General features: G+C 40.9%; 2 protein-coding genes across 3 annotated transcripts in view; one reads left to right on the top strand and one right to left on the bottom strand.

Annotated features, from left to right (window-relative positions):
• The window catches only part of egfem1 (EGF-like and EMI domain containing 1), a 42110-nt gene that overhangs the window by 17381 nt on the left and 4354 nt on the right, over nucleotides 1-20375 (bottom strand). The window contains exons 5-16 of one of the 2 annotated variants that reach the window (XM_028420364.1): nucleotides 12735-12857; nucleotides 9551-9673; nucleotides 8529-8654; nucleotides 8099-8221; nucleotides 7323-7445; nucleotides 7023-7160; nucleotides 6800-6922; nucleotides 6398-6520; nucleotides 6059-6304; nucleotides 5795-5923; nucleotides 3917-4045; nucleotides 3579-3707 (exon numbers count right to left, since the gene is read on the bottom strand). In XM_028420364.1, coding sequence (XP_028276165.1) covers nucleotides 3579-3707; nucleotides 3917-4045; nucleotides 5795-5923; nucleotides 6059-6304; nucleotides 6398-6520; nucleotides 6800-6922; nucleotides 7023-7160; nucleotides 7323-7445; nucleotides 8099-8221; nucleotides 8529-8654; nucleotides 9551-9673; nucleotides 12735-12857 — 1635 coding nt within the window. Of the gene's footprint in view, nucleotides 1-3578; nucleotides 3708-3916; nucleotides 4046-5794; nucleotides 5924-6058; nucleotides 6305-6397; nucleotides 6521-6799; nucleotides 6923-7022; nucleotides 7161-7322; nucleotides 7446-7535; nucleotides 7552-8098; nucleotides 8222-8528; nucleotides 8655-9550; nucleotides 9674-12734; nucleotides 12858-20375 lie in introns of those variants that run through there. The other variant, XM_028420363.1, reaches the window with a different exon arrangement.
• LOC114445374 (EH domain-containing protein 2-like) lies at nucleotides 227-3624 on the top strand. Its single transcript, XM_028420372.1, has 6 exons — nucleotides 227-631; nucleotides 728-904; nucleotides 993-1090; nucleotides 1475-1887; nucleotides 1993-2157; nucleotides 2245-3624. Exons 1-6 carry the CDS (start codon nucleotides 411-413, stop codon nucleotides 2806-2808), a joined length of 1638 nt encoding a protein of 545 aa, XP_028276173.1. The 5' UTR covers nucleotides 227-410; the 3' UTR covers nucleotides 2809-3624.

Below are 20375 nucleotides of genomic sequence, written 5' to 3' on the forward strand. Positions count from 1 at the left end.
TGATATTTAAACAAATTACTGTGCATCAGTCTTGCAAACCTATTTCCTATAATCCACAATCACAAATACACAAGCATTCAATTCATGCGTAGTGTTATGTAAAACATTTCCACATCCCCATTTGGAGTTCAAGCAATCCCTTTGGATGAATCTTGCTGAGATCGTCCCAACTCTACAACAAAAACTGTACTCCACCCTGTCCCTCTTGATGCTGGCTTTATGTTAGGTGCAGCTGCAGGCTCTGGTTACACCCTCTCCACCCTCTCAAAGTCCCCGCTGCAGGATGGAGCAGACAGCTGCGAGAAACTGATAATATTCCTTGTGCACATTCCTCCATCATTCTTAGAAGAGTCTTAGAAGAGTGAACAGCTTACCACACAGAGAAAATTAACAGCAAACCTTTTCTCGCTATGTCGCTGCGCAGGCTTAGGAGCACCCCGAAAACACTGGGGGATGTCAACATGGTGACAGAGGAGCTGAAGAATCTTTACTATAAGAGGCTGCTGCCAATAGAGAAACATTATTCTTTCCATCACTTCCATTCGCCAAGCTATGAGGACGCGGACTTTGACAATAAACCAATGGTGCTTGTAATGGGACAGTACTCCACAGGAAAGACTACTTTTATCAGGTAAGACTACTAAAGAGGCAGCTCTCCTGTGTGTGCATGCATGAAGCTCTGTGTTGGAATAATTACAGCGATGGCTTGTACGTTGTGTGTCTTCAGGTATCTCATAGAGCAAGATTTTCCTGGTAGCAGAGTCGGACCAGAGCCAACCACTGACTGCTTCACTGCCGTCATGTATGGAGAGAGGGAAGCAATAATCCCTGGGAACGCCCTCACAGTGGATCCAAAAAAGCCCTTTCGCAACCTTGACCCTTTTGGAAATTCATTTCTAAACAGGTGAAACAGGAAAATAGAGGAAATAAACAGGCAACAGACAGAAAGGAAGGGATTCTTTCTGTATTTGTCCATTTTCTTTTCTTTGCAGGTTTCAATGTGTTCAGATGCCAAATCAGGTCCTTCAGAGCATCAGCATAATCGACACTCCGGGTATCTTAACTTCAGCTAAAAGAAAACTGAGCCGAGGTGAGAGAGAATGTCTCTAACTTGAAATTAATAGGTCTTTGCTTTCATATATTCAGTTATTCACTGTTGATGTTGGACTGCATTGATGCTGTCAGGATATTTTTAATTCCTATGGGAGGAGAGTCAGAGAAAAATCTTTCAGCCCACCATAATTCAAACACTTGAAGCCAGAAGCAGAGCAGATGACAGTAATATGGCAGTAGTTGGGAGGGAGCAAGCTTTGCTTTGTTTTATGGGCACATTTTTTTCTATGGGTGTAACTGAAATGGCTAGAGACTAGTAAGGGGCCAATAGGATGTGTTCCTCTGTGTCTTGAGGCTGTGAGGCTTGCCCCATTACATCCACTGTTAATGAAAACCCTGTGTTTTTGTTCCTTATCCCCAGGCTATGACTTCCCAGCAGTGCTGCGCTGGTTCGCAGAGCGTGTGGACCGGATCATCCTGCTGTTTGATGCACATAAGCTGGAGTTCTCTGATGAGCTCACACGAGCCTTTGGGGCTCTGTGCGGCTATGAGGACAAGTTGCGTGTGGTTCTCAACAAAGCTGACAGGGTGGACTCTCAACAACTCATGAGAGTGTACGGCGCCCTCATGTGGTCACTGGGGAAAGTGTTTCGAACCCCTGAGATCCTCCGGGTTTATATTGGGTCTTTCTGGTCAGAGCCAAGGCAGATGTGCAACCACTATGAGCTGATAGACCTGGAGGAGGAGGATCTTTTAGCTGACATAAGAAATCTGCCACGCAATGCAGTGGTACGCAAGCTGAACGACCTGGTAAAGAGGGCCCGCTTAGTGAGGGTGAGAGGTCCCATAGATTATAGTATAGTATTTATAGTATATTCACAAACCCAGCTGCTGTTTTGGTGATTTTTCTTTCTCATTTGAGCTTTGTTCTCTTCCCAGGCTCATGCACACATTGTCAGCTATCTGAAGCAGGAGATGCCAACTATTTTTTGCAAAGAAAACAAGAAGCACAACTTGATCTACGATCTTCCTGTTATTTTCACCAAGATCCAGCAACAGCATCGAGTCCCAGCTGGAGACTTCCCTGACTGCACTAAGATGCAGGTACAACAAAGGTTTTCATTTGCTGTCTAAATATAATTCATACAAATGATAAATTCTTATGTGAGCTTCATTTGTGATCGTAAACAGGAGAAACTTTTGAGCCAAGACTTCTCAAAGTTCAAAACACTAAAATCGAGTCTGATGGCTTCTTTGGATAAACTCCTCACCACCGACATAGCCAAGCTGGTTCCCTTATTCCAACAAGAAGAGCTTAGGAAGAAATCCCTTCCTGGAGTGCTGGATGGTGAATTCTTGGGAACATTCAGACCAGAGCATTACAGGAGGGATCCGTTCAAGGAACTCCCCAAAGACGATGAGAGCAGCGAAGCAGATTTTGAAGAGTGGGTAGTGGAGAAATACAAACCCAAATATGATGAGATTTTCTACAACCTCAGTCCCACTGAGGGCAAACTCAGCGGCACCAAAGTCAAACAGTGGATGACGACCACTCTCCTGCCCAATTCTGTGCTGGCTCATATCTGGCGTCTGTCCGATATTGACGGGGACGGCATGCTGGACAATGAGGAGTTTGCTTTGGCTGTGCACCTTATTGAGGGGAAGCTGGAGGGCTACTGGCTCCCTAGAGAGCTGCCTTCTCATCTGATGCCACCATCAAAACGGCTGAGTTCGACAAGTGATGTGTCAGCATAACATCAAAAGGAAATGAAGGACACATTACTTGTACAGACTTGATCTAACTAATCTAATCAATTCCACATAAACCAGCAAGTAGATGGTGTAAAAACAGTGTAAAAAAAGATTGGCCCTCTTCCTCTTCCTGGAAGGGCCAGTCTGCTCTGATTGGTCAATTCTAAAGACCTGATATTCAGCATCAGGTTTGTGACCTTCTTTTTGTAATCAGGGAAGCTAGATAGATAGAAGTTAAATATGGAAAAGTGCCATGAGGAAAACTGCCAAGGACATCTTGCCATTGTCTACACCTATAGAAGTACTGCAGGTGAAGAGACACACTGGGAATTTTCATTGTGAACACGTGTAGGATTCAGCCCTCAGTGCAGGCTGAGTTATCAGTATTTTTTATTATGTTACAGGAAATGAAGATTAGAATTGTATTGTAGTATTAGTAATTGTTTGGCCAGACATTAGTGAGTGCAAAACATAATTTGATTAATAGGGAGGGCAATGATGGATTCATGTTTAAAAAACTAATTGGTGCGGAGTGTTTATGTCTGAGCCTGAGAGTGTGTTGACATCATATTTCTATGTTCACATTATTATCTGTATACAGGCAGTTATCCAGACAATAACAAATGGAACAGTAATCATGACCAGTTACTCTGTGTATATTCTCTCAGCGAAATATATATTTCATAACTGCCATGCATATATGAGATTAAATTTGTAATCAAGTTGTGTATTTGTAAAAGTATCGTCATTATTAATATGTTATTATTACTCACCCAGGTGGCAAAAACGACCATATAATCCTGGAGAGCACAGGCAGGCTCCATACAAACGATGACAGGGTCCATTGTTAGGACAGTTGCATTTTCTTCTACAGTGCCTCCCAAAGTATCCTCTAGGACAACCTGTAAGCAAAAACAAGGTCAGAGAACTGGTTGTATTTTAGAACAAGATCCCTGATTCCCTAAAAACAGTAACGAGACAACCGGGTATCACCTAGTAAAACTATGGCAAAAGATGCCATCAATTCATGCCTAAGGGTCACAAGCAGCCTGCGCCTGGTGGATTTATGTGTACGTGTGAGTGTGTTGTGCAGGAATGTGTGTGTACAAACCATCCTCGCAAAGCAGGCCTTGTACACCAAGGGGGCACAAACACTTCCCAGTCACAGGGTCACACGAGCCTCCATTCTGACAGCGACACAAACTGTTACAGGCCTGCCCATAGCTCCCCTGAGGGCAAGCTGGAGAGAGAGAGGGAGAGAGAGAAGCAGTGAAGTACTTACTGTTAATGGATGCACTAATAGTCAGTAGATCAAACTGTGGGAAATGTCATCAATACTGAAACACATTTCCATATATGAGCAAGGATGCTAAAAAATGTGTTTCTGTTGTGTTAAGTCTGTAAGCAGTTTCCCTGTGGCGTGTACTATTGCCTGACTTTTCTAATCTCACTGGCCTTGTTAGCAATTTTGACATGAACCAGCTGGTTTTTTTAAGATGTGCTAAAGTGTTACAATGTCTGCTGAAATTTCATGTCACACATTGTTCACAGCAGCCTTATGTGACTCTAAAGTCAGATTTAAACAGCTTGTAAATGCTGGTCAATATGCAGAAGATTGTTAATGCAGTTACAGCATATTGAAGCAACAGTTTGAAGATTTGGTATATACCAAATCTTCAAACTGTTGAAGAATACTCTTGAAGAATACGGTGTATTTTTAAAGATACTTTTTGATCAAAAAGTTAATTTTATAAAAGGGACTTTAGGTTAATTTATAGCATTTCCTTGTTATGTTTGCTGTTTTATTTTGTGGATCACTTCCCTTTATGTGTTGTGAATTGACTTTACTTCCTGCCCTCCCTTGTGACTGTCTGCTGCACCCTAATTGTCTCCACCTGTGTCTTGTTATCATCACTTTGTGTATGTAGTCCATGTGCTCTCCCTGTCTTTGTCAGTTCATCTGTTTCTCTCTCTCTCTGTTGCCTGTTTGAATCTTGGTTGTGACTTTGGGTTTGCCTGTTTCAGTCTGTTACTGTGGTTTACATCTCCTTGTGAAAAAAAAATCGCTAAACATTTTTTGTCCTACACCCTGTTTTCTGTCTTACTTGAATATTCTTAACAATATGTAGCACCAGCCAAGAAATGAAACACTGGCACTGTTGTCTAAGCTGGGCTGCACCACTGATTCTGGCTCCTTCTTTTCCCCTTCGCTTCCTCCGTTTCTTTGTACATAATGTGATTAACTAAATTCATCATATTTCTTTCTGGCAACGGATCTATCATAAAGTGATGCCTATTAAGTCAGGTACCAAAGTAGTAAAATCAATACTAAATGGCAGAGAAGGTCCATCTTTTGACCAATAACAACAATAACAATTTCTCTCAAGGTAACCATCATACATGGTATCTTTGCTCATCTTCTCCACCTTACTAGAACCATCACCTTCATGGTGTGCATTTGAACTCTACCACCTCAGGAGAGTGTTTCTAAAAAGTGACAGATTGCTTTCTCTATGGCCTTCCTCCTGTGATTACCAGCCTGATTCTGGTTCAGACCAAAGACAGCCATTAATCATGTGGCTGGACAGAAAAGACTGGGCCTCGCTTTCTAACCCAGCAGTGGACATCCTTGGCCTCAGGCTGTGCTCTTGCCGTGGGCCCTGGCCTCAGTCCAGTAGCAGACAGATTGATTCCCCCTGCTCTTCTTATGTTCTGGAGCCTATAAACAAGCCAGCCTCCCACACAGAGGAGCAGACAGGTTTTGATACATGGCCCTGGATCGATGCACACAGGGAGCTATGTCATCTCTCTCCTAGACCACATTGCTTATAGGTATTTCAAATAGACCTGGAAGAGGATGGCTCTTGTGAGAAATACCAGGTTGTGTGCATGTGTCCTGGAAACAGTTCAAATCACTGAAAGAAGACGAAGAGTTGCAAAGAAAATATGTGAACACGGATGTAACCATTAGTAAAATTAATGTCCTCACTCTGGTTGCAGATCATGCCCGTCCAGCCAGGTGAGCAGTCACATCGCTCTCTGGTTTCACTGCACACTCCATTCACGCAGTCTTCACAGCTCACACTGCAGTCATCCCCAAAGGAGCCATCAAGACATACTGAAAAGTGAAATGGTAAACTGAGAATATGTTTTCATAACTTCATGTTCTGAAGATTTAATATAAAAACAATAAAATAATATTTATTTGACCACACATACACCTTGGTGTAATCATTCACACGTTTTACTGCACCTATTTGGCTGTCCAGTCGAAGCTCCCCCCTGCGCTCTCTCTGGATCTCCAGCTCTTTTTCACTGTCGCCACCGTGGCTTCCATCATCGTCGTTGTCACTGCCATAACGGGAGTGCAAGGCTGCTGTGTACTGCAGGAGCTGAGGAGCATTGCGGAATAGCAGGTCTGGTAAACTACCAACCTCAAGCTGCCCTTCCTCCTCTTCTTCTTCTTCCTCTTCCTCTTCCAGGTCTCTGCCATAGAGAGCTAAACACAGCCAGTGCAAGGGTCAGTGTAGATACTTTGAAATTCCAATTAGCCTTGCTTCCGTGCATGGTGAAAAATGTAGGTATTACTCACATATGCAAGAGTGCTGGTCCTGATCCAAGCGAAAGCCCAGTCGACAGAAACACTCATATGTTCCCAGGGTGTTAACGCAGTAGTGTTCGCAGCCTGAAGTCTCTGCCAGGCACTCATCAATATCTAAGGCAATAGAAGCAATTACATAATATTTCCCATTGTGGTCAAGAATGAATTCATAAAAGGAAAGACACAGGACTTCCACTCATCAAGCAGTTGCACTGAATTGCACTAAATCTGCTTCTTTGTAATCAACAAGTTCTGTTTTCTGTTTTCAGTTATGAGAATAACTTCAATCAGTTAGTTAATGTTCTTTGGGAAATTATGAACTACACATCTGCACCAAATGAGAAAAAAGCACACCACAGACTAGGTAATCTTCCAACAATCCTGCACTCTTACCATCACAGCCACAGCCGTCTGGGTTCAGTCTGTGGCCAGCTCTGCAGCTGCACTCGTAGCCGCCTGGGTAATTTCTGCAGGAGTGGCTGCAGCAGGACTCCTCGCCGACACACTCATTCTTATCTGAGCATGAAACAAAGTGTTACAGAGTCAGTTTGAACAAAGGAACAAAGAAACCAAAAGAAACAACTACCGCTTATAGAACATAGAAATAAGTTCTTACCTATGCAGGTCTTGATGTCTTGATCCAGCTGGTAACCATGGTTGCAGGAGCAGAGCGGGCCGTTGGTGGTATGCTCACAGTGATGAGAGCAACCACCATTATTCTTCTCACAGCTGTTCACGATCTCCATTTCAATGCCTGGATGTAAGAAAACCACAACTAAAGTACACATCCAGAACAGAAATGATAAATATGGACAATCAATGCCTCTAGACAGCAATGCTTTGACATGATGTGAGTGATTTTTACTTTCTTTTCATAAAAGCTCTCAGTAGTGTTACTTTTCTTCTATCTACTTACGGTAGCACTGTTTGCCATCGGCACCGAGTTCAAATCCTGGATGACACACACAGCTAAATGAGCCCAACATGTTGACACAGCCATGGGAACACCTGGCGTGGCCGGAGCTGCACTCATCAATGTCTGTAGGAGACGAATAATAAAACACACAGATTTGGCAAATGAAGACATAAATAAACAGGAAAAATGCACAAGTCCTGATGCAAGTCAGACATTTATCTGCTTTGTAATGTTGCAAAACTCAGTGTCACACTGACTGAGTCAAGGTCCAAAGTTTTTTATTTGCTGGCTTCCTGACCCACTTGGCCAAAGAGGTGACTCCTAAAAACAGAATATGCTGCAATGGAAACTTGTTTTTTGAAACAAACACACAGGACAAAAAAGTACCGTAGTTTTACCAAGTCTGGGCCCTGGTCTGGGTTTAGGTGTGCACACAGTGTTAGGGTCACATACAAGTGTTTATAAAGACAGATACTATGCGTACAATACTATACGTAAAGAGAGTTATAAAAGCCAATCCAGATTAGTAGATTGAGCAGATTATAAATGGAGCAGAAGAAATTGAAGACAGCTTGTGAGAACAGTTTCTAACAGTATTACAGAGTTATATGTAAAGCAGTGGTTTTAATGCCTCCTCATTATCAGATCATTTTCAGAGCAAGAACAATGTGGCCAGGTTGCTCAATGGAAAACTGTTGTAGCTTTTTAGAATTAAATTGTGTACGTGTGTGATACAGAGAGAGAGAGAGAGAGAGAGAGAGAGCGAGATTTCTCACCGTCACAGTTCTTGCTATCTCCAGTCAGTGTAAAACCAGGTCGGCAGCTGCAGTGGACTCGCCCATTCTCTGGAACACACAGCTGGGCGCAGCCTCCATTCCTGTCCTGACAGGGGTCCCTCACTAACACACACAGATGAGAGACACACAGAATATACATAAATTCTCTTCTTCATTTTCCACACTGGAAATAAGGTTATGATCCCTCGTAAAACTAATAAATGCATTTTAAAATCCAGGAAGACTGATCTGAATTCCTGATCTGTGACTGTTCCCATTGCTGCTTCATAGATTCCTTTCTTATTTACAATGCTCTACATTAAGAAGTTGCACAAGACCTGTGCAGATAGAAGCACCAAAAGATGCTGTGGTGACATAATTCCAGACATATTCTTGCATAAAGAGAATATTGATTAGCACATTGACTTACATTCACAGTGTCTTCCATCTCTCTTCAGCTGGTAGTTGTTCCGACACTCACATTTGTAGTGATTGTTGCCCATATCCACACACTTGTGCTCACATCCACCGTTCAGAACTGAGCAAGAATTCACAGCTGAAAAGCAAAAACAGACACAACACCACTCATGATGAATGACGATAATTCCCATCAGCTCAGGTGTACATTTACAGATTTAATGGTTGTGAAACTTTCACCTGCTATATAAAAAGAACATTATAACTGAATTTCTTGGCAGTCAAAAATGGCCTTCACACCCCAGACTCTGCAGCCATATAATTGTGGAAAAAACACTTGGGTAAGGGCTGGAAACTGGAAAATGATATTCAATCTGGGTCTACCCGGGGTACCCATGGTTACTTTCTGATGATCTTTCCATCCTATCCTACGACTTAATGACGTGCCAAATATGAATATTAGCCGTATGCCTTCTGAGTGCTCTAAACACAGACATGATGACACAGGCAAGCCTTAAAACTTAAAGAACGGCTGGCTTTAAACACTGATGACTTCAACAGACACAATTAGTCATCCTTCTGCCTCCATACCTATCCTTTAACACAAAGCTGCACTTGGCAATTATGATATATACATATACAGGAGCATAAGAAAGATGGGAATACAGACTTTCAGCAAGTAACAAATTGTCTCGTTACCTACTGGTTTTATGGTGCTAAATAGGGAAAACTACTTTACACCTGGATAACTCAGTCAACACTTCTATTATTTAAGCTTTATTGTATACATTAAAATTTCCAAGAGTTTAAAGGATTGTTTTTTTAAGACATTTCTCCACTCCCTCGAGTGGCAGAACTGAAGAAGCCACTCTGGGGAGTGGCGAAATGTCTTGAAAAAACAATCCTTGAGTCCAGTTGCCTTGATTTAAACTCTGTGAAATGACTATGACCTGGATGAATGAGAGCATCCACAGATATATACATTAAAATATTGCAAATCACATCACACACAAGTCCACGAGTGTTGGTACTTACCAATGCAGGTCCGACCATCAGTGTGCATGCGGAACCCTTCGCTGCACTCACAGTGATAAGAGCCCGGTGTGTTGACACATGTTTGCTGGCATCCTCCATTAAGCACCTCACACTCGTTTACATCTGGACACACACATATATTATACATAAACCGATATTCATAAAAAAAAAATTAGAATAAAATATTGTCACATATCTAAACCAGATATGAAACAAATAGAAGCCTTTATAAACAGCTGCTCTGTTTTAGAGACATTGATAAGTCTGGTCAGTTGTGGGAGAGTAATGCTTCGGTAAATAGAAGCTTAAATTGAGCATTTTCTGAAACAAGGCATTTATTACATCCTTTATAAAATCTTACTACCAGCTTTGAGGTGGTCTCATTAAATGTTTCATTTGCTGTTAGCCAAATAAATGAAGATGAAAAATGCATTTTATTACAAAAGAAAGAGTTGTAATGATGCCAGTATCACCACATCCCATTTCAACAGTTAGAGACAATGCAGAAGTCTTATATTACCATGTATGAGGTTTCCATGCTTTCTGACTTTTGTTGAATAGAAACAGAAAACTATATACTATTGTACTACAAATATAACAAAGGGAGGAGGAGCAGTACTTTTTACTGGTACATCACAGAAATTACATCATCTAACCACTGCTGTTAAAAGAGCTCCCTCTGCAGCTATAGAATGTGTAGCAGCGCCATTTTTCAGGTAGTCTATCAGAAGCACCTCCTTTGGATCATCAAACCCAGAGGCCATCACCTTGCCTGCAGACCTTCAGGTTTCTTGGAAGCCGGAGATTCTGAGAGTTTAGTGTTTTTGTTGTTTATCTCCGGTGGAGTCCAAGCTATGGTTACAAACTGTCTGGATCTGTCTGTACCAAATCCACTTCTCACTAAACTGAAGGAGCTTTTAGATGCAACAAGCCGACGACATACCCAGCTGTGACAATTGAGATTGTCATCACTGGCTCTTATCTGAGCTGCATGACCAACTGCCAGTGTTCATCTTCCAGACTCTCTCTGCCACATTTGGATTCAGCAGCCTAGCAACACCTTCAGTGTTGGCACCTATTGTCCTATTAGAACCTCCTTAGATGAAAATCACTTTGAGGCTGACTGCTATTTTTAATTACCAAAAACAGAAAATCCATTACCAAGTTACTGATTTCAAACCTTCTGTATCATCAGTCAAATGGTGGAACTGCATGTGTATTCAAACATATGGTTCAGTTTATTTTAACAAGCTCAGCACTTCCCTAAAAGCACTAAATCGCCACTTGCTTCTGCAGCATAATACCACTCTGACCCTGTGCTCTACCTGCTCTATAGGAATGAAACACACTATATGTATGATGAATGATGAATGGCTTATTATTTGTGCAGTTGTGCACCTGCAATCATTTTTTAAATTTTTTTTTGAATCCTTAGTGGAAGGTCAACGTGTGTCAGACTGCTCCTCAGAGACAGAAACGAGCTGCGAAGACAACATACTTGTACCTGAACACTTCAACATTCAGAGACAGTCAGACTTTACGACACATCTGGACAACACATTACATCTCCTCCTCTTGCTTGTCATCTCTGACATTTTCACTCACACTATGACAGTAGATGTGTGCAAGGAGGGCAAAACAATGTTGCAATTTCTTGTTTTTCTTTTTTTTTTCTTGCATGTGGTTCAGTTTATTTGAGCAGCTCAGCACTACCATCATTTAGGTTCCTGAGAGGTCAGAGCACTTCCTAAATGGAATTACAAATCATTTTTTAATAGCTTGCGTGTGTTCATTTGTGTGTACATTCTCCCTCTGCACTCTCACATCTTTGACAGACCCGTGGGAACAGCCTTCTCCAAAGCAGTCTCAAGACTATTTTAATTATTTTGTGTCCAAAAATAGAAGCTAAACAGAGGAGGGGTGTCAAAGTGGAAGCCTTTTTATTAACCCCCACACACAAGAGTAGTGTGATAAGATTAAATAAATCCATATTTGTTAGGCTAATTTATTTAAACATCTGCATACTGTTGAAGCAAATATTTCCACAACAACTGCCTGAAGCAGGACTCCTTTGTGCTCTATACACAGGCAGCTATTGTAGAAGAAGCCAAATACACAAAACAATAGAACCCAGAGGGAGGTTTGTCAAGGTTAATATACTTATTGGTCTTCTCATGTGAAAGGGTTTCAATGGGAGACACACAAAGGCAGCCTTTTACCGACGGGTGAGGTGGTGTGTGCAGGAGCAAGGCCAGGAGTGGTGTCGGAGGTCAGGGGGCACGCGGTCTGAATGGTACTGTGTGACACCATCTGGCTCTGAGCCGAGCTGCTGAGCTAACGTATAAAGTAGCAGAGCGAACATGACTGAAATGGCACAAAAGAAACAAACCAACAGGTGGTCTGAATGTCACAGAAACTGCATTTACTGAAAACCAGAGAAAATCTGAGGCATGACGTGTGTATGTATGTGTTTTTTTTTTTAGAACAGCAGCATAGGTGCCTCAAGAACTGCCCGCTCTTTTTCCAATAAATACGACCACACATACAATTCACACAAAAACCCATAAAAGAAGAACTTCACAGCCGCTGAAGCTGCTTCCGTTCATATTACAGAGTGACAATATCCTGTCTGTAGGGCTAAAGGTCAGGGGCACTTGTTCACACCTGTGCCTGTTAGCAACAAATGGGCCTAACACTAACTCAGCATGTTTCTGTGAGATGAGACAAACACGCTGACAAAGCATGCAGTGTGAGAAGGTTATTAGAAAGCAGGGCTGCCTGTGTGGGTGCTGCAGCTCTTTATAGCCTGATGTCTAGACACAGAAGTAGCTCTCCAGCAGGTTAACACCAGAGAATATCAAATGCAATGATGAAGAATGAAGAAGATGATGAATCTGAGCTTGTTTTTTACATTCAACATTTAAAATCAAATAAAGGCTAACATTAAGTCTACAGGGCATCATCTAGGGCTTCTTCTGTGCAGAAATGTATATAAAAATGAATAATTAATTCAAAGTTTATTCTCCCTTAATGATTTTCTGAATTGACATTCATTTGTGTTTTAATAAACACAGAGAAAAATCAGTCCACTCATGAAACAGTGCAGTAAGTCTCAGCTAGCCAGAACTCCTGGTAAAACCTGTCTGTGTTTGTGCACACCAGCTACATCCAGATGTCCTCTTACCCTGACAAGCTTTGCCATCTGGCTCCAGTCTACTTCCTTCAGGACACTTGCAGTAGTAGCTGCCAATGGTGTTGCAACAGTATCCCTCACAGCCACCTTCATCCACTTCACATTCGTTAACGTCTGAAAGAAGAGGATATAAAAGGTTTAGTAATATAACTTTCACTGCAGCTTAATCAATTGTCTGACAGAAAAAAAACTTTCAGTTACATTTTCTCTGTATTTCTTTTGCTTTTCAGCAGAAAGAGTTTATTTTCCCTCACCACTGCCTTAATATTTTCTGGCCTTAAAATGTATTAACTGGTTAAACTGCTGCTATAGCCACTGTAGAATTAGTTCACATCACAGCCAAACCTTTAACAAATGATAGTGTTGTATGACCGGTACAGAAACATCAGTTACTGACAAAGAAATACACTCAAGCAGACATTCTCTGGCTAGGGTAGAAAGGAAAAGTTATTCAGTGTTTTGTCCCCATCTGTTTAAAAGATAACATGTAGCCTCCAACTGCATGCTGAGCAATATCTTGTTTATTTTTTCAATGACAGGAAATTTCAGAGGCACAACTTTGGAAAGAAAGATGGAGAAAACATTAGGGAAACAAGATGTTTGGCAGATAGTTTACAGTCCTTGTCTTCCTATATAACTGTGGAAATTACGGATACTTAATAGATTTCATCCACACCGCCTATGGCTGCACTTTAATAAACATGGAAGTGCATCAGATCATTATCTAACTTTTAATTAAGGTTTTTTTAATCATGTTCATGCTTTGTGGGCATAACACGTGCTATATTGCCAGAACCCCCTGGTGTTTAAGAATTTATGCAGAGGTTTATCTACAGAACATACAAGAAATCTGTTTTAGATTTGAACATGCTAAATAAGTAGAAATAGGTGTTGCCAACACTCCCCTGATGGTCCAGGAGGAGGAAGACACCCAGTGAGCAACAACAACTTAATTTTAAGTACAAAACACACACACAGTAAGGTATTTTTCAAATCTCTGGTAATTCATCTTTCTCAATACGCATGCACAGCAATGAACTAGATGACAAAAAAAAATGGTTCAGCTACTGCCTGATAATGGCACGAAACCACAGCCATCCATTTGGGCCAAATTGTCTCCAGCTGAGCATGTGAGATGCATTATCAATAGCCTATTCAGATCACTGCATTTGATGGGATGCAAAGCACTGCAGTTTGGAAGAGCGGTGCTGTATTATTACAACCATGTGTGTTTCCCTGATCCCTGTGGAGAGTAGGATGACTGCATACAGTATGTTATACCAGGTGAAGAAAGCAGCAGTAGCTGAGAGAAATGCACTCACAGATACTGAATTAAAATGAATTTTAGAAACAAAATGAGTAGAATTCTGCAGGACCTCAGAAACTAAGGATGGGTCGCCACGTTTCGTTTTTCAGGCCACACCCACACTTGGTTTCTAAGGTCATGCAGGGTTATCTGGGTCATCATAAGACAGACAGGCATGTTGTTTTTGTTCATTGAAAGAGTTCATAGGATGTGCAGATAGTACAGATTCTAAAGCTGTGGTCTGCTGTTTGAGTCTGCTGGAGATCAATAGAAAAAGTAATCCACAGCAGCTTTAAGGACAGATACCCAACTGATGGGAGCCTGCTATGGTTGCTAAAATCTCACGTGCAGGATTTGCTACTGCTGTTAGTTTTAGGCATCAAAACATTTTTTTCAGCACGCAAACTTCTTCTGATTCTGCACCATATTATTAGATACCATTGGTGATCAGTCTGACTGAGAGGGGTGCTTTACATGTACAGTCACACAGGGGAACACTCCTCACTGCAGTGATTCAGCATGCTGCCCTGTCCTGGTCTTCTGGACTGCATTGACCTGCCTTGGCCTTTACACGCTTTTACTTCCACAGTAGTCCAGCATTCAGCATGTTTCCGTTCACTGGGGGGAGGGACTCGCACAACCCTGCTCTGCACTTTTCATCAACTCCCAGAAAAGTGACATAGACTCTTAACCTCAGGGCCCTGCCCCCTTAATGAGCTCTCCATATTAGCTCAGGGTCATTTACAATCTTCATAAAGATGCCAGCCAGAGAGAGAGAGGCCATTTAGTCCCTTTCAAGGCATTTTAGAAACACTGATGGAAAAAAGTCAAATGTGTCAGTTATGGCTACTATGTCGCGATGGCTTCTTACAAGTAACCTCATCATTTATTACTGTCTGGCCTCAGACAAAAAAAATCAATAAAATATCCAGAGGCTCAAAGATGTACACCACTTGATGAAACCTGTTTAATAGATTTGGACTGAGAAGACAATGAGAAGAATCCACACTGCAGGCCTGGAGCTCATAGTCAGTGAATTTGAAAACAAACAGCACTGAGGAGAAAAAAAGAAGTAGAAACAGGATCAACTCTATTCAAGGTTGCTACATTGGTCAACAACCGTAAAACTTCGGACCTCTAACCCTTGTTTATCATATGCTCTATATTTTGCAGTAAAATATCCAGAACTTTAAGCTATTTTTAAACATTTCTATAAAGGTAATTAAGACTGGTTCCAGATGGTGCATCCTTTCCCCTCCTCAGGGCCCCCAGTGCTTTATTTCTTTATTAATCTATACATATTGCAACAGCCTCTTGATATCTTGCAGGGAACGAAAGAGCTTAACCGTGACCCACACAAGGATGCTGAATTTCATTCATGGAAACCATCCTCTTTGACTTTTGTTAATCTTGGCACATGCTGGCATTCATATAACCATTTCTGCCTTAGTTTAACTGTCAATGTGTTGAGATGTATCATACACAGGCCACACACATAAAAGTGCTGTATTACACGTAGTTGCACACATGCATATAATTCTACACAAACCTGTGTCAACAGGTGACCTTTTATCTTCAAAATGTAAAAAATATAGCAACTTATATAATCGTTCTGTTCATTGATACAGATGCACTTACTATATTTATTGATAAACTGGAACGAATGAAACATAGTTGTCACCCAGTACAATTTAGATACATAACGTCTTCAACAAGTTGCCCCGCCTTAAGCTCTTAAATAAAAAAGACCTGGATGACTTAATGTAGAGCACTCCTTTTTTTGTTCAAGGCCCCAAGACCACCGAACACCTGGACACTGACCCTTAATATTCACCAGTAGTGACTTCCTCATGTGGCCTTTGAGCCTCGTTGCTACAAATCTGAATCATCAATCTTCCTCTCACTGATAGACTGAAAGGGCAGATGACAAAAAGCCCTTACCTCAACAGAAAGGTACAGCACAATGTGTCCATTTGTCTTTGACACACACTGTATTAGTTACTACACTATAAAAACATGCTTGATGTGGACATATTCCAAATGTATTCATATTCATTGAAAAGCTCAGAACCAAGTGGAAAGTGTCAGTTTCCTGTTGATTTATGAATGTGGGTTATAATGGTTTCCCATCAGATAACTGAGAGAACAGACAGCTGCTCCGATGCTCTGTTCTCTGCAGACAAGCATCGGCCACCAAGTCATGACTGCTGCATATGTCATTAGGTGTTATTGACATTAGTGTCCTCTGCAGTACTGTATCTCCCCTTTCCAGTTTCTCCAAGGACCAACATTCTTCCTCTCCCCAAAAGAAAAACCTATTTGAAGTACACAGACACTGAATAAATCAGCAAGCCTCCTCATGTTAAAAACATTAGAGGACACAAGTCAAGATCTATAACTGAATCAGCAGGTCTCTGCCACATGCTATGTCTCTCCACAGTGTTCAATGAATACAGAAAGCTTAGATGTCAAACCTCAGCTGTCACAAGTGGTTCTCAAACATGAATTAATTTACAAATTCTTCCTTAAGAAATGGAACTTGAGTCTGGGGCTGGAATGAATTGTATTTCCTGCCTCCTTTGTTCCAGCATTTCTTTTGTGAAAGAAGAACATAAGAAGAACTTACCAAGCTAATAATAACTTGTCTGATAATATCTTATCACAGGCCCTGTTACCCAGAGTATTAATAATCATCCTGAGTGACTGAGGATCTGTTTAGTTTTCAGTATTGTTGATTGGTGGATTCTTCACTGGATAACAAATTATTATACAAGAGTAAGGTGCTACCACATAAATCCAATTTGCCAAAATCATTCAGCTCCTTTTGTGGCGAACACTAATATATATTTAAATATCATTTACCACCTAATTGCAAAGAACATGAAGCCTTTCCTATAGTCATTTGAACAATTTGAATTAAGCAATTACATTTGTAGTGTTCAAAGAATGCCAAAGCAGAGCAACTTTGCTAGCATATGGCAACCATGCCAGACGTTTCTGACACTAAATACTGCAGACATGTTTGTGCATTTTATATACTCACTTATCTGCCGTCCTATTGGCTGATATTTAATTTTTAGGCCAATATCTGCTCAAAATCTGCTCTTATTATTATTTATACTGCTAGTATAGAAAAAAACATGAGCTCCTGTGAACCGAAGGTCAAAGGTTATTTAAGGACAGCTGAGGAGCTTTGAGCAAGCTGTCAGAAAGGAAAGTGAGCTTCAACAATCTGCTCAGTGGTGAGTAAAGATGAGACAAAAGTGGGATTGTTTTCAAGTTTTGTCAAGCTTTAGAGGGGGATTCAATCAATCATGGCTCTGAACACTTGTTGTAGAATGTCATTAAGTCCTTCAGCATAGAGCAGACCAAGGAAACACACATCTGGTGTTTGGTGATGCAAAGAGAAGCATATTTTAATAGCTGTTGGGATTAATATGACTCATCAATATGGGAAAACGTCAACAGTGTCTAAGTAAAGAACCAACAACCTTGCACATTTTGGACCATCCAGCAGCTCACACATAGACTTAATGCTTGAGCATATATTTGAATCAGATGTGTGTGAGCCACAGATTCTTCACTTGTTTTTCTTTTATGGCAATAGGGTTATAAAACTTTGCTTCCTCACAGTTCAGGACAAAAACTGCTCCAGTATTAAACAAATGTTTCCCTATAGCTGCCTGTTAAAGCAATACATGACCTTTAATGAAATTTCATTCATGTCCCATAAAATCTCATGTAACTAACTTTGTAAGTCCAAAAGACTCACATGATGAGCTCAGCTTCAAAACAACAAAAGCATAAAGACAGAACATTCATAAAACTAAAGACCAGAGAGTGACCATACCGCTTCTCCAAAAACCTCACACTGAAAAACAATCATCACTTCATCACTTGACTCCCATGCTTTTTAGCCAAACAGCTGTGCTATCAGATATTTTCCCAGATTTCTGACAAAAAAATTGTACCTTCCTTTAGCAAACTCACTCAAAGCAGTTTTCATAAACTGAGAAAATATGCCCACTTCTCTGGCTGAAGGATCACAAAAATAGTGCCTCCTTTTCAAAATTGTATACACACTAATGCTACATGGTCATTGCTTAACCAAGTTCAAGGAAGATGAACTCTGCTGCTACTGTCGGACTCTCTGAGAGTTAATCACATAGATCGTTACCTCCAAACCATTCAACATTAACCTGATAAACAATGGTGTCTTAATGCATTTGGAAAGATGAGAGTGTGCTTGTTTAGCGTGTGAAAACTTCCCTGCCATATGGCAGCCATTAGACCTCTAATGAGCTTCTTCCTCTGATAGCTGTGCTTAGCATGAAGTGGTTGCATTGCCAGCCAGTGTGTCCTCCTGTCATGCCAGCTATCTTCAGACCTTGGCTTTGGCACGTGATTCTCACTTTCCACTAATGGTAGACATTTAAAATGAAAACAAGGAGAGGCCATGCTTAATGCTGTTTGTCTGTTTCAGACAAAACCCTGATCTTTACCTAAAGCTAAACAGGTAGTTTTGTTGATGAAACCCCCTTTTTTCCAGTGCCAGTGGTTTAGCCTGGAAGTACAACAGTCCTAGATGTGTTCCTGCAGCTACAGAGTTTGGAAAAAGAAAAGTACAATAGGCACATTCTCATAATTGACTTGGGGATCAGCATTGGAAAATCTCTGAGAAGATAAGCTCTGTGCATGGTGTGTTAGTTAACTTAATGTGGAAGATTCATTCCAAACCTGTAAAAGACATTACTGTTCACTGGTGCTGTGAGAACAACTACTAAGTCTTCCTCTTTTACACTTTGCTCTTCATCACAGAAATGGACCCAACACCACAGTTTTACCAAATTAAATCTACGACTAGATTTATTTATTCTTCCTCTGCTATGTTTTTATTGTAACCACATCTTGATATTTTGACTTAGAGCTTAATTACTTCCAGAAGACTGAAAGAAAAAAAATAGTTCCTTTCTATTCCGAAACGAAACATTCCTTTACTATCTCTTGTGTTACAGTTCAGATCAGTAAAAATGAATCCTGATCGTTTCTTTTTCTCCTTCTGTCCAAAGCGATGTGCAGGTTTGCATCATATTATTGCCAAAATATGTGAAAGCAGTGGAAGAGAAAGGATTTAACACTGGCTGAGGATCTATAAAGGATATTTTTAATATCAAGTCAGGAAAGATTATTTTTCCAAAGTTTTCCCAAGATACAAATATGTCTCTGTTGTTTTCAAAAGGATGAAGGACAGTTACAAATGTACAGTATCTCCTGTTTAAAGCAGGCTTAAATTATTCAGAGGCTGCAACAAATTCAAATTCAGCTGAGACCTTCTATTCAGAAAGTCCCCACAGTATATAGGACACACAAATAACCCACAGCATGCATTATGAAAGGACTTCTGCGCTTTCTGTGCCAGAAAACAAACATAACACAAGAGACCTGAGGGTTGTAAATCTAGCTGAGTCAGCATCTTTCCCTATGCCCCATCTTAATGCTAACAAGAGCCACTCTCTATGGACACTTTTAAATAGAATTCACAGGTATCCTCTGCTGTACAATTACTCTTCAATAAAGATCATTTGCAAGGAGTGGATACAAATGAATACGTCTTTACTCACACATATGCTCTGATGTTTACATTTGTGGACATACACACAGACAGGTGTGTTTCATTTAATTGGAAAGGAAACCCACCCAGACATGAGCTCAGTGAGTGAGGAGGAGAACTGAGCCCATGGGAGACAGCCCAAGGTTCTGGGGATTAAACATCCGCGTTCATATGAAGAAAGAATAATCCCATGTGGGAAAATGGGATGTACATCGCAACTGCAACAACTGTGAAGCTTTCAGCAGAGTCCACCTGGTTGAAAGCTTGGTAATAACACTTTAAATTTCTTTGACAATACATTTTGGTGAAGAAAGTGCATGTATAGATTTCCCACACTCTTCCTCCGAACTCAATTAATACATTTTGAATGAAAACAGTTTCCATCACCCCGTTCTTCTCTCTTTTATGTATGAAATTATACTAACGTCTGCCTATGTTGTCAGCCGTCTCATTCCATAGCTAAATCCTCCAGTACAACAGGATCCAGTCTGAGGCGCTGTCCATAACCACTAAAGTGCTTTGAAAACAACCAGGCTTTTTAGTGAGGACCAGATGGTTTCTGTCCTCACACAGTTACATGCCCGTGGTCTCTTAATCTCGTGCAGACCCGTGCACCAATCTAACCAAAGCAGAGCCTATATCCAAAGCCTAATAGAGTGAGACAGAGAGGCATTCACAAGCAGTGGTAAATAGGACTATTAAAGAGCAGGCTCCA

This window comes from Parambassis ranga, chromosome 13 (genome assembly GCF_900634625.1).
Source record: "Parambassis ranga chromosome 13, fParRan2.1, whole genome shotgun sequence".
Taxonomy (NCBI): domain Eukaryota; kingdom Metazoa; phylum Chordata; class Actinopteri; family Ambassidae; genus Parambassis; species Parambassis ranga.

Bases quoted from the DNA above. Each gene is read 5' to 3' on its own strand.
- LOC114445374 (XM_028420372.1), top strand. From the start codon at position 411: ATGTCGCTGCGCAGGCTTAGGAGCACCCCGAAAACACTGGGGGATGTC. The intron at 905-992 runs GTGAAACAGGAA...TTTTCTTTGCAG, and splicing joins GGAAATTCATTTCTAAACAG to GTTTCAATGTGTTCAGATGC. The intron at 1,888-1,992 runs GTGAGAGGTCCC...TTCTCTTCCCAG, and splicing joins AGAGGGCCCGCTTAGTGAGG to GCTCATGCACACATTGTCAG.